The sequence below is a fragment of the Epinephelus fuscoguttatus genome, linkage group LG18 (genome assembly GCF_011397635.1).
Source record: "Epinephelus fuscoguttatus linkage group LG18, E.fuscoguttatus.final_Chr_v1".
Classification (NCBI taxonomy): Eukaryota; Metazoa; Chordata; class Actinopteri; order Perciformes; family Serranidae; genus Epinephelus; species Epinephelus fuscoguttatus.
The window spans coordinates 24,257,677-24,272,080 of record NC_064769.1 but is presented as its reverse complement, the minus strand read 5'-3'; the positions used below and the strand labels follow the sequence as shown (position 1 = coordinate 24,272,080).

Below are 14,404 nucleotides of genomic sequence, written 5' to 3'. Positions count from 1 at the left end.
ATTAATAAATTATAGAAACATAGTGTGTATAATTTACCTCCTCTTAACCTCTCTTTTGCGCACACACAGACACAAACGCCATTATGCTCTGTCCTTGTCTCAGTCTTTAGTCCTCCTGACAATTGTGCTATGATGATTAATTTATTTATTTAACCGTTATTTAACCAGAAAAACCTCTCGAGATTAAGATTTTTCAAGAGTGTCCTGTCCAAGACAGGCAGCACCATAAGTTACAGACAGACAACACAGAACAAAAATACAGAATAAAAAATGTACAGCTCTAAAACTGGCAATATAAAACACAAAATAAGATTACTACAAAGAAAAGCCAAAAAGTATGTTAATATTTACTGAAATGAACAATAAAAATGCAAAAAAAAAGGCATGATTACAAAGATCAGCCAAGACACACCGTGACATTGGCATATAGAAGATTTTGTACAAAAATCCCGCAACAGTGCTTTGAAACGGCAGAGAGGAACCAAAGAGTGCAAGTTTAAGTCCTTCTGTACAAGGTTCCCACTTATAAGGAGCTACATACATGAAATGCTCGCTTGCCAAACTCTGTGCAAAGCTGGTGGCTCCTGGGTCAAGTTTAGGTGGTTGATTAAGGCATGTCTTTTTGTCCCCCTCCCCCAACAACGATATCTCCGTCCAATACAATAGCCCTTGTTAGATAGGAATTGTGCAAATTTGCAGGAAAGCCCAATCAGTCTTTTTTCAGCATTGGCAGTATAAAAACAAAATCGGGGAGTGCAGCAAAATGCCGCCTACCTACTTTTGTTGATACAGAATGCGCCTCTTTCAGGTCAATGGGGGGCGTGAGCAAGTAACAAAACGTGTAGCTCAGCATGTGACGTAAACAGTGACGTGGGAGGGAAGCCGTGGCTCTCGTAAATCAACCCGTCTTTCACCGTCCCTGTCATTTGACGGTTAATGGCCTCTTGGTTTGTGAGGACAAGGAGGGCGCACAATTCCTGGTCTCCCCAGTTGCTCATCTTCACAGAGTCTTTCAGGTTTGCATTTCCCTCTTGCTACTAGCTGCTCGCTAATTCCTGCTATCAGCTGTTTCCTGTTTATCCACTGCCAGTGGCTCGCACGTGCGGTGTCATCAACAGCTCCTCCAACAGCCCCTCCCGTTGCGAAAGGCCGCCTTGGTCTGTTTAAACTAAAAGGGTTCTGCCAATATGACTACCCCGGATCAACTCGCCCATCCGGTTCTGTGTGTATAAACGCTCGCAGCTTGCCAGCAAAATGTGCCAAAATCTGGAAATCTGGCAGTGTAAAAGGGGCTACTGTAGGCATCGTCATATGTCAGTTTGGTAAACATAACCCAACCCTAATCTATACTGTTTATTATAGAATTATTAGAAAATTTAGAATGAACATTTACTGCCCATTTTTATCCAGGTAGCATTCTGAATTTCGTAAAGAAAGTTAAGAATAAAACAACCATGACATGGAGCACCCATTTAGCTCACCTGGTTGAGCAGGCACCCCATGTACAAAGGTCCTGTCCTTGCCACAACGGCCACAGGTTCAATTCTAACTCATAGCCCTTTGCTGCATGTCAAGCCAAGAAAATCTCAAGAAAACTTTGTCAACATAGAACATGCTAGAATAGAATATCCTATTGTCACTGTACATTGAAATTGAATGCAACTCTTCAGTGCAAGATAAGAAAAAAAGAGCCTATAAAAACAGGAACAAAGTGTATAGTAAAAAGTGAAATTAAAACAGTAAAAATATGACATTTAAAAACCTTTGTTTTATGTAATAAAATAAAGTTTTCATTCTGTTTTCAGCTCACTTAAATCATTTTTATTGCAGCAAAATCTCTCTTGCAGTTGTTTTTATTGTTCTAGTAGGGTACCAAAAGGGTAATTTGTACTTGCAATATTTATCATTTATATAGTAAAAAAAATCATACTTGGCATTTGTATACTGGTACAATATTGCCTTGTAAATATCCCAATACTGTGGTTTATCAATTTTTCCCCTCCCTAAGGCCTATATCCTTTGACCTTTGGATTGTGTTTGCTTTCCTCGTCTAATGCTTTACCATAATGTGAACAGTTATTTGTTTAACGATCGCTCTCTGTCTCCTTCAGACTCTCATGGAATGGATCTGTTCGCGGTTGCAGTCCATGAGTTCGGTCACGCCATCGGCCTGGTCCACACCTCAGCCATGGAGTCCATCATGAGACCATACTACCAGGGTCCTGTGGGGGACCCTCTTAAATATGACCTTCCGTACGAAGACAAGGTCCGCGTCTGGCAGCTCTACGGTACGAGGAAACATGTCGTTATGCGTGTGTTGTGTGTGAAAGAGAAGAGAGGCGGGGATTAAATTAGTTGCATTTCCATCAGAGTTTCCATTAATAATTCTGCCTCGAGTGTTACAAAAAGTGCACGCATGTGAAAAATGGTATTTCAGTAATTGACTGGTAGTGGGGAAGATGCTGTCGGGAAATGAAACAAAGTGGCCATGTGATTAGAAAGGGAAGTCACTGTTGAATTTTTTGCAGTCGGCCTCTTTTGGTTATTTTTTCAAATACTTCACCAAGCCTGTGTCATTATCTGCTGGATATATAGTTTCCTTAATTGTGTACAGCAGCATATCATCATGAACATGGAATTAAAGCTACACCACATGCCGTCTAAATTAGCTGTTCATTTGAGTCCCTGAGGTGTTTCTGCCTCTTCCCCAGCGTCAGATGATCAGTGTTGTGATATCTCCGAGTGTGTGTGTGTGTGTGTGTGTGTGAAAACATTGTGGAAACATACACTGCTGCCTTCAGAGAAGCCGTCTCTTCTCCACTGACCACGACTCGAGAGCCTCTGCTGTAATTATGTATGTTTCCCGCTGCAGTGGTGGAAGCAGCCGTTTGCTGGTGACAGCTCAGCAGAGTGAAGATACAGAGGCCTCCCCAAGCAGGAAGCAGCAGATGATGAACTCTGTAGAGGAAGGTTATTGATTTAATGAAAACGTGGATGGAGTTAATTGGAGCTCGTTATGGCATATGACCTTATCACACTATTCACTGTAGGAGAGATATGGCAGTGTGAGGAAATAGAATAGAGAAGAGTGAAGTATATGATGGAACAAAGAAATTACAGCAACACAAAGGAGGGGATGATTACACACAGTATGTGGCATGTTGTGACATGATGAAATAGAATCAAACAAGAATCAAAAGAATATTATTATTACATATGTTTTATATTCAAGTTGACATGTGTCGTCTCCCTAGGTGTCAGAGACTCAGTGTCCCACACAAACCGACCAGGCGACCCCTCCCAGACAGCTGAACCTCCTGTCCTGCTGGACTTGCCTGAAAACAGATCTGCTCTCCTGTAAGTAGAATACATTAACATAGTTGCAATCATAGGTGTCACTTACACTGGGGGCATTTGTTTCTATCACTTTTTAAAGCATCATTTATTGAGAATGAAAAATAGCTTGCACCAAGAAATATTGACTTACAACTAAGAATGCTTAGATTGGCCTGATGGCGATTCAGCGGGCTCTGCTCATCAGAGCCAGATCCCCGTGCAGAGCATATTCAAATTTGCTAGGGGCGGGGCATCTGGATTTCCAGGTTAGGTTATTTGCACAATAAGGAAACACACATTGCATTGGAAATATAGAAGAAACAAATGAGCATTATCCAAAAAGAAATTCTGTAAATTTAAAAAAAAATCCCTTCTAGCCTACCATTGTGGTCTCACGCTGACGCCGTCGAAATCTGGCGCTTGGTCAGTGAATTCTGGCATCAGACACAGCCGCAAAAAGCTGTCCTTTCACGTTGGCATGATACACAGTCAGTTGCCTGTACTGTTTAATGGTGCCCAACAGTGTCAAGGGAAAATGTGGCGGGATGACATCATCAAGTCCAGTAACCATGACTTTCACCAGGGAGGCCGGTGTTCACTTCCCGTGAGATTATAAAGCCAAAGCCTGCTCTTTTTTCCTAAACCTAACCCCGTGCATGTGCTGGCAAAACATAACCACATGTGTTTGTTGTTGAAGGGAAAAAAAGTCAAATGTTCCTGCATTATATTCCATTATGTTTTATATTTCAAATCTGTTACCTGTAGGGGTGTTCCATATCATCTCGTTCACGATAATACTGGTATAATTTTGAATATCATATGAAAAATTCATACTGTGATACTTGGGATATTTTGACTTGTTGACATATTGACGTCATACCGTTACCTACGGCAACAACAAGCATGGCTGAAAGTGAAATTATTACCGACCGCTCGATGGTTCCAAAAAGAGGAGCAGCTTCAGTAGTGTGGAATAAACTGTGGCGTCCTGAATGTTTTATGAACAGCCCCGGACTTCTCAGACTCTTTTAGAGAGTTACCACTCAGAGGGAACTCATTCAGCGGCTCCTCTGGCAGCAGCACAGCGTCTCTCCCTCTCCTCTCTCTGTATCATCAAGTGATTTTGTCATAAACCTTTGGTAATGTATACCTATATGCTGCTCCCGACTTGACAAATAACTACATATATGTGAACGTGCGATAGTTGTGGTTTCATAACAGCCTGTCACAGGTTACAGTGTGATGATTGGAGGAGAAATGGCAGAGCATAAAGGTCCAGGTGGGAAAAAACCCAACTCAGTCATTTAGGATTTTGCTAAAAGAAGGAAATCACCTGTTGATTTATATATATAGATCCCAGGGGACATTTTTTTGTATTCTGGAGCTGTTTAAATGTAATTTGTGTAGATTTTATTTTGTTAAACTATTAATATTGTAACAGAATCTGAATCTCACTCTGAGTTACTGTTGTTGTTCACAAACTAAAGAAATTAGATCATTTTTGTTTTGTTTGTACTGAATATTTGAAGCAAACTCCCCGTTTTGTTCTTAAATAAATGCTAAAATATCTTTTTACTAATTTGTCATATTGTCAAGAATATTGTTATTACAAAAATACCCTGAAATATCAAGATATTATTCTAGGGCCATATCGGCCACCCCTGAATCTGAACCCTAAATTTGTTTCTCCTTTAAATAAATGCATTTCCACCATAATTTGGTGCATAAAAATTCACTAGAATGCACGAAATGAAGTTCTTAATTTCCTGGAGGAGGATCCCCCAGACCCCCAACTTAATGAGTCCCCCCTTACCAACGTTGAAACAAAACCTATGCCCTTGATAGTAGCCCAGGCTATGCTCTTTGGATGTGCCTTTTTTCCCAACCTGCGTAAATATCTAGTCTGACCTCGTACATTCCCCTCCATCGTCTGAACTCTTACGTCCCCACCACTTCTCAACACAAAGTGATGTCCCTTACCCGGAATCTTTCACCATACGCTTGTACCCAGATCAAATGGTAGTGATCTTGCATCACCAAAGTCACCACTTTTTGTGAAAGCTGATGTTTTCCAGCCTTTACTCATCCTGTAAATCCCATTCAACACAACACTGCCTGGGCTGTAATGTCCTGAGGAGTGCAGCACAGAGAAGTGTCAATCAAAATAGGATGGAATGGCACGGTGCAATTTTGGCACCGAAAGTGACACTCGCTCCACAGTGGACTCAGGACACATCTTACAAGGGCAAGTGCTGCTCTTCGATGGGGCTTCAGTTTGCACAGGTGGACATGCTCGGAAACTTCTGCAAAAATCACATAAACAGTTTTAATGTACATGTTTTCCTGTTTCGCGCTGATATAAAGTCCTTCACTAGGCATGTTTTCACAGCCATAAAAGGGTGACTTCATTAAAGTTAGGGCAATAATAGAGATTCAGCTCCTTCCATAAGAACACTACACTCTTAATAGGCTTCACACAGGTGGTATTTATTGCAGGGTAACTGTATGGAATGTCATTATACTGAGATTTCTATTTTTCTGATGGTTCCCTGTACATGAGCATAATTATATTGTGATTGTTTTTTAATTTTCTTACTTTTCTTCCCTGCACACTTCCACTGATAAACAATGTAATGAATCCACGTGGGAATACTCAACATTTATTGTAAAAAAAAAAAAATAATAAATAAATAAAAAAAAATTTTTGGTGCTTGATATGAAGTCATAAGGTGCCAACAAAGCAAATTAGCAAAGAGGCCGAGAGTGAGCTTGGGAGCCTGCCCGTCTAATTAAGTAATTCCCTAAAGCAAGTTGGGCAGCTATCAGCCTGTAGTTTTTTCAGATTATCAAGGATAATTAGGCTTAATTTTGTCCATTTATGTATTTTGAGTGTACGCACACACACTCACACAATAGACCAAGCACTAACCTTAAAGTAGCCCCCGCGAGATCCAAAGAAAGACTTCACAAAAATGCTTTTATTCTGAGGGGCTGCATTCAAATTAGTTTCAGAGAACACACACACGCTCACACACACACTACAGTAAACAGTAAGGCAGCACTAAGAAGAAAGGTGAAGCTAAACAGGCAGTTGTGGATATTTAATCATCTTTTCCCCTCCGCTTTCGGACTTTCACTGCCGTCATTAATCATTTCCCTCTGACTCCATCAGGTCATGATGCGTGAAAAAGCTGGATTAGGCCTGACAAGGGCACCAACGCTGACCACTAGGCAGTGGTGTAGTGTTAATAGAGCTCTGAATAGAGACCTTTGTTGGTAATATAAGGCCTGGCGGGCTCCCACTCTCAGACCCGTGGTGCTAATGGCTTCATCATTGGCAGGCCGGCCACGTCAGTGCTTTAAATCACTTAAAAAACCCCGGGGATAAACACACCAAGGGACCTCGCTGTGTCAGCCTGATAGCATCTCCTCTATTGTTTAGCCTGGTTTCATTGATTCATGCTCCATCACAACTGGGTGAAAAGAAATGTGTGAATAAAAGTTTGATGCGTAAAAGGATCTTGAAAGGGATCACAAAATATCTAATTTAAAGCAGTATTGATGATTTTTTGGCAAATAAACGTCCCTTATATAGACATGGAGTAATCCATTTTAAATGATCGGTACCTCAGAGCACAGAAACATTATTGTCAGCACCATTCAAAGATTTAAACTGTCCAGTTTAACATAAGAGCTTCTTTTTTCCCCCTCTTTTCACAATGTTCTCTCCTCCTACTTCCCTCACATCTCTCTCAGGCCGGCGCGAGATGCCCCAGACAGATGCACCAGTCACTTTGATGCAGTGGCCCAGATACGAGGGGAGGCCTTCTTTTTCAAAGGTACGAAGTCACAAAGGGAGAGAGACAGAAGCAAAGCTACAGAGCTGCGTGGGAAAAATGAAAAGAAATTAGCTAAATGAGCGGAAATAGAAGCAAATTAAAAAAAAAAAAAAAAAAGGAGAGAGAAAAGGAAAGAGGATGAGGATGAAAGAGTGGGGTTGGATGCGGACGCCCAACTGAGCTGGTTGAGCCCTGCTGAGAGACTGCAGTCCAAAAATTACATCAGGCTTTCATGCTTGCCCTCTGGAGGAATGACCTCTAGCCTCCCACTGACAGCAAAAACAAGAAACAGACTTGCATACCTTCAGCAGCGCAAGTGGTGTTGCAAAGCAAAGCATGCTGAACTTTAACTGACATTTTCTAAACCTTTATTAATCATTTACGGAGGATGACATTAAAAGTTTAGCGATGATTGTTGCAGCCATTTTGCCATATCAATGTTTTCTTTCAAATGTGGGAATTGAATAAAATGTAGATTTAGCTCACAGCTCCAGTCAGCCTGCAACATATGGGATAGAGTCGGCCTGCATACACATGTTTAACCAGGCCTAATGCTGGAGAGACATGACTCAGCCTGTTATATTTTGGTTGTTATGAGCACAGCATTATGAATTTTGAAAGAGTGTTAAACCTTCATTTTTTAGTCGGCCTTGGAGCTGTTCTAAAATGTCACCACATGGGTAAACTCTGCTAAAAGTACAGATCACAATAGACACATTGCAGTTGAAAGGAAAAAGCCTTTTGAATGACACTGTTAAAAAAAGAATTTGTAACTTTTTGTGATACACAAAAGACGGAAAGTTCAAAACAACCCAACTTGTCAGCCTTGAAATTTGACTTTTACATTCACAGTGCAAACTGATCTGTTAATCTCTATTATATTCATTTACATTTGCATAAATATGTTTCAAGATTTCCCTCAGGGACTGCATTTAGAATAAAAATAATTAAAGCTCCAAGCAGTGATGAAGAGGCCCTCGCACCTTCTCACACATCAGGTACACAGTAGGGCCGTAACGGTACATGTATTTGTGTCGAACCTTTCGGTACGAGACTTTCGGTTCGGCACGACCCTGTACCGAATTATTGGGCGCAGGATATTATTTTATTTTATTTTGTTTTATTTTAATTCCATTTTTGCGAGCCGAACCATTTAAACCGGTAACCGAATACATTCAGCCGAATATTGCAAAAAACAAACATTCGGTATTCGGTGGAATAAGTTAAAAGCATGGCCGAATAATAGCAGCGTTTTGATAACGCAATCAAACAGCGTGCCGTGACGGGCAGAATAAAATGTCGGCAGTGTGGCGAACTGCCTGTCACGGCACTCGCATTTGCGACTAAAAATAGTTTTGAGTGAGCAAAATAGGCTTAAATCATTCAGCACGCTGTGCAAGCAGCCTACAGATTTCAACCAGCAGCAGAAATGAAAAGCGAATCCCATCGGTTGTGGGTTGAACGGGGGTCACAGACACAGACAGTAACGTTAATGTATTCTTGTCAAATACGGCGGCCATCGGCTTACCGGGCAACGGAGAAGTCGGTTCCAATAATATCCTCTTCTTGGTGTCATGACTGCCCAGAAGTACCTGAACAGCTGAGCCAGCCAAACACAGGTATGTGATGTGTCAGAGGAGAAACGAGCATTTCACATTTCTCTCTTTCTGGCAGTAACGGCCCAAAAACCTCGCCGCACTTTAGGGACTGTTCATTACTTATGAAGGGACTGTCAGGGGAGGAGGGTGGCTGGTTGATTTTTATTTTATTTATTTATTTTATCTTGATCCCCCCTATGTTCATCACTTATTGATGCTGTTTTTGAAGTATGAATAAGTCAGTAAGTAATTTATTCCACTGAAATATCATTGATGTATTATAGAAAAGTGATTTATCTTTTCATAAATGACAAAAGGCACATCTGCCTCATTTTCGCTGTGGTATCGTGATACTACTCATAACCATGATATTTTCATTGGTATCACACAGTGGGTCCCATTTTTGGTACCCTGACAACACTAATCTGGAGGGAGTTCATCTGCAAAAACTAATGAACAACTGAACAATGATATTATTCGGCATTATTTGTGGCGTTTAATAATATTCGGCTTCGGCTTCGGCCACAAATTTTCATTTCGGTGCATCCCTACTTTGGTTTCAGGGTAAAATACGAAGATGGAAATAAACAAGTGGACAAGACAAAAGCAGTGTGCCGACACTGCAGAACAGCGGTCGGGTATGTACTTGGAAACACGTCTAAGATGCTAACACATCTAAAGCGACACCACCCGAGTTTGAACATTAACCGGCACGACTAGAAAAAGCAATCTGGTGCAAACTACGATATCGTCGTTGTTTAAAAAGAGAGAGTGTTTCCCTGACCATTGCACTAAAGAAATAACCAACGCCATTGGAGTTGAGTAAAATTGTTTAAGCTGCACTTTAGATATAAGCATGTTTTGTTTACTGCACTTTAACAAAGTGGGAAAGCTAAGTAAGTTCCTAGTAAAACTGAATCTGAGCAGGCTTTAAAGCTGACCAGCTGCACTATACTTTTTATTTTAATTGAGTAAAACTGTTAAAGCAGAAATTTATATTTATATTTTTCATTCAAAAAATGTGTTAAAAAAAAGCAGGATTTTATTTTTCACTTTTATATTTCTATTTTCATTCAAACAATGTGAAAAAGCAGGATTTTATATATATTTGTTTCATTCAAACATTGGGTAAAAAGAGTTAACTGCTGTGGTGGTATGTTTTAATAAGGTTACCAATAAGTCAAAGATATTTAATAGTTGTCTATTTTTTTCATTACTGTACCGAAAAAAAAACGAACCATGACTTGTGTACCGAGGTACGTACCGAACCGAGATTTTTGTGTACCGTTACACCCCTAGTATACAGGCAGGATGATGGCCAGCGTGGCCACCAAATTTTCTGAATATCAGAGCAACTTTATCCGAACTATAGCCTTCCCCACATTAGGGGGCGCTATGTCAAGGCAAGCTCATTTATACAGCACATGTTGGCTACAAGGCAAATTAAAGTGCTTTACATAAACTACCAAAAGCATTGAGACAAAGTGCAAAGGAACAAGTTATGAAAGGATGTTTAAATACAAATAAAAATGCCATTAAGGAGAAAGAAAGTAGAAAATAAACACAAGACTGTGACAGGTATAAAATACAGAAATGAAAGTTACAGTGCAGTGTAAGAAATTAATAAATATTATTATTATATTATTTATATAATAAATAATAATAAATATTTGATTTTTAAAAGGCAGCTGCAAACAGAAAAAAGTCTTCAGCCTTGATGAGAACTTAGACCTTAAACCATTTGGTGCTTTATTAACCAACAGTAATGTTTTGAAGTTGATTCTCTGAGAGACAGTAAGCCACTGTGAACACCTCATTACTTGCCTGATGTGATTCATTTTCTTGATCATAGAGAGGACTTGAGCAGCAACAGGTATCCACATGTTTTCTAGGGTTTTCAAGAATAGCAAGGCCGTTGAAAATTTGCTTAAGGATAAAAAGTAGGATGGGGGCGCTATAGATCCAGTGCCTCACCCAAGCCCAATTATATCACCAAATCCAAGAAATTATGAGTTGGAACATGCGTGAAAAGTTTTGTGAGTTTCTGTGCATCCTAAAGTCCCTACATGTGTTTGTAAAATGAAAATTAAAGCACAAAATCAAAGATGGCTGACTTCCTATTAGACAAAAATATTACAAAATTTTCATATACTCTTGAAGATGATAGCAATTGCTGTATATTCACATAAAGTTCACAGGTATTCATATGTGCCCCATGTTTTGGGGGTTTTCAAAAAGTGTCAAAAATACACTCAAGATAAAATGAAGGTTATAGAGCCAGTGCCACGCCCAAGCCCAATTATGTCAATTAAGTAATTAAGAGTTGGAATATGTGTGAAAAGTTTCATGAGGTTTTGTGCATCCTTAAAGGGATAGTGCACCCAAAAATGAAAATTCAGCCATTATCTACTCACCCATATGCCGATGGAGGCTCAGGTGAAATTTTAGAGTCCTCACATCATTTGTGGAGATCCAAGGGGAGAGGAGGTAGCAACAAAACTCCACCTAATGGAGGCTTATGGCGCCCCAGATTCAAATGTCCAAAAACACATAATTGAAACCACAAAATATCTCCATACTGCTCATCCGTAGTGATCCAAGTGTCCTGAATCCCTGACATAAAAAGTTGTTTGGAAAAACGTCATTTGAACTCTGTTTTTAACCTCATTGTAGCCTGCAGCTCCAACTGCCTCTCTGGGCACTGCATTCACATGTGCGGGCTTGCAAAAAAAACAGAGTTCAAATGACGTTTTTCCAAACAACTTTTTATGTCGGGGCTTCAGGACACTTGGATCACTACGGACGAGCAGTATGGAGATATTTTGTGGTTTTGTTTTGTGTTTTTGGATGTTTGGATCTGCAAGTGTTGTGAGGACTCTAAAACTTCACCCGAGCCTCCCTCGGCGTATGGGTGAGTAGATAATGGCTGAATTTTCATTTTTGGGTGCACTATCCTTTTAAATCCCCAAATGTATTAGTAAACTGAAAATCAACAGAGAAAATCAAAGATGGCTGACTTCCTGTCAGGCGAAAAATTTCAGATGCTCTCAAAGATTATAACAATGATCCACTCAAATTTCATGAACATCAAAGGAACTTTATCCCATTCCTGGCATGTGTTTGGGGGCACTATGGTGCCAGCTGGCCATGCCCGAGTCCAATCACTGCAGAACTTTTAACAGTTTTGATGTGCATGCCAATTTCATGAGTTTTCAACCATCCTAAGCTCCTTCAAAAATGCAATTCCACGGCATCATAATAATAATGATCTGTGCAGAAACAATAGCTTCCTCGTACTTTAAGTGGCAGGGAGTGTTGGGCCCTGGCATTTTTGTGCTCGGGCCCTAATAACAGTTATGGTAAATGGTAATTGCACTTATATAGTGCCTTTCTAGTCATCCGACCACTCAAAGCACTTTTTATACGAGTCATATTCACCCATTCACATTCATTCATACACTGGTGGCCCAGGCTACCGTACGAGGTGCCAGTTTTTTTAACTCACCCACACACCGCTGGAACAGCCACCTGGAGCAATTTAGGATTCAGTTTCTTGCTCAAGGATACTGCGACATGCAGGATAGTGAAGCCAGGGATCGAACCACTCATCTTCCAATTAGTTGATGACCCACTCCACCTCTTGAGCCACAGCTGCCCAGTCATCAGCATAAATAATGCTGATCTTCCAAACTGCTCTGTTCCTCTTAGGAAAGTACTTCTGGAGACTAACACGAGAGAAGCACCTGGTGTCTCTGCGTCCTGCTCAGATCCATCGCTTCTGGAGGGGCCTCCCAACCAACCTTGATAGTGTGGATGCTGTGTATGAGAGACCTGGGGACCACAAGATAGTCTTTTTCAAAGGTACTGTACCAAAACAAATCTGCATTCCAATATGTTCACACATCTAGAAATGAGTCTTAAAATGTACATAAAGTTATTCTGGTTCAATGGTGTCAGTGCGCATCTGCAATGATTTTCTTTTCTTCTTTCTTCTCTCTTTCTGTCACAAATAAAAAGTAAGAAAAAAATGAGATAAAGTTTAAGTTTTTTTTTTATTTTGAAACTTCTGATAATTCGCACACGCTTTAAAATGTGATTCATCCACACTATAAAGAGGAGAGATGAAAAGAGGCAGTTCACACCTTTCTTACCGGAACTTTGAAGGAAATTGCGACTTTTTTTTCTCTGTGTGAGAGTTATAAATTTAATTTTAAAAAACATGGGTGCAGAAACAAGGTCATGTTTCACATTTGATATAAAATGTATAACAACTTTCCTGGCGGAGAATGTTCTCTGTTGGCTGTGTAACAAAAAAAGGTGTGAATCTTTTTTTATTTCACGAGTGTCCTTTACATATCTTTCAAGTCTCTCATCTTTTCAAATGTATCATCTGAAGGCATACGCTGTCTGCTGAGTGTGATGTAGAAAACTATAGATTGTAAGATGGATTTTCTGTGTCCACCCTTTTCAGGTCTAAAGTACTGGGTATTTAAAGACAATATTGTGGAGGAAGGCTACCCGCGTCCGATCAGTGACTTTGGCCTGCCCTTGGAAGGAGTGGATGCAGCCTTTGTTTGGCTACACAACGACAAAACCTACTTCTTCAAGGACAACCACTACTGGCGCTACGATGACCACCTGAGGCGTATGGACCTGGGCTACCCTAAAGACAGCACACTCTGGAAGGGGCTGCCACCTCAGCTGGACGACGCCATGAGGTGGTCCGATGGTGAGTAGCCATGAAAGTACTTAACTCTTCCATCAGTTCGAAGGACTTTCAAAGATGATTTTCCGGCGGCCTGTTGAGAACACAGTTGTTTTGTTTCCCAAGAACCTTCCTCTAGCTCTTTGTAGTGATTTCCAAGTACTCCCAGGCATGTTGTAGTCCCTGTAGTGTCCTGGTTTGGCCCTCTCCTGATGAGTCATGCACAAGAGAAGGAGAGGCAGTTGTTGACTTTTACGTCCTTTGAGCTCTTCAACCTGTCACACAGAGTAAAGCCAGTCACTCTGCAGATAAATGTAATTTTGGCTCCTTGTCCCTGAGATCAATGATCTCAGTCTTTGTCACTGGCCAAAGTTTAAGACTAAAGGTGAGAGTTGGAGTGAAGCTAAAATAATGGAAGCTCTTCTTTGTGGCTGAAGGCCTCAGTCAGCCTGGTCTTACTCCCAGGGCATCAAAATACACTGCTTTGGCAGTGACATGATGCCAGGGGCAAACTTAACTGAATGATATGCAATGGGCTTTCAACCAACTCCAGTGTAATCATATCTGTGTCATTATTAGACATTCAGAGTAATGGCCGTAGTATAAACAGCGAGAAAGTCTGCTAAGGGCAGATGGGAGGGGAGGTGGATGGGTACAACAAGCACAGGACTTTGACCCAGGAGACCAGTGTTAGTGTCCGGTGTGAAACTGAAAGTCAACGTTGAGTAATATTGTCACATTAGTCATTACTCACATGAGTCGTTCGTTAAGTGGAAGTCACGGGAGTCTACTCATGATCTTTTCCTAACCTTTACAAAGTAATTTTCAGTCTAGGGCTGAGCAGTATAGCAGTAAATTTGGTCAAAAATATTGTAATATTTGATTTTCTCACTTATCATCCAGCCCAACGACGACCCCTTCTTAGT

General features: G+C 40.6%; 1 protein-coding gene across 1 annotated transcript in view; it reads left to right on the top strand.

The window, feature by feature from the left end:
* The window catches only part of LOC125906158 (matrix metalloproteinase-17-like), a 122,399-nt gene that overhangs the window by 90,473 nt on the left and 17,522 nt on the right, over nucleotides 1-14,404 (top strand). The window contains exons 5-9 of the mRNA XM_049604607.1: nucleotides 2,112-2,288; nucleotides 3,255-3,357; nucleotides 7,093-7,175; nucleotides 12,482-12,634; nucleotides 13,245-13,502. Coding sequence (XP_049460564.1) covers nucleotides 2,112-2,288; nucleotides 3,255-3,357; nucleotides 7,093-7,175; nucleotides 12,482-12,634; nucleotides 13,245-13,502 — 774 coding nt within the window. The remainder of the gene's footprint in view (nucleotides 1-2,111; nucleotides 2,289-3,254; nucleotides 3,358-7,092; nucleotides 7,176-12,481; nucleotides 12,635-13,244; nucleotides 13,503-14,404) is intronic.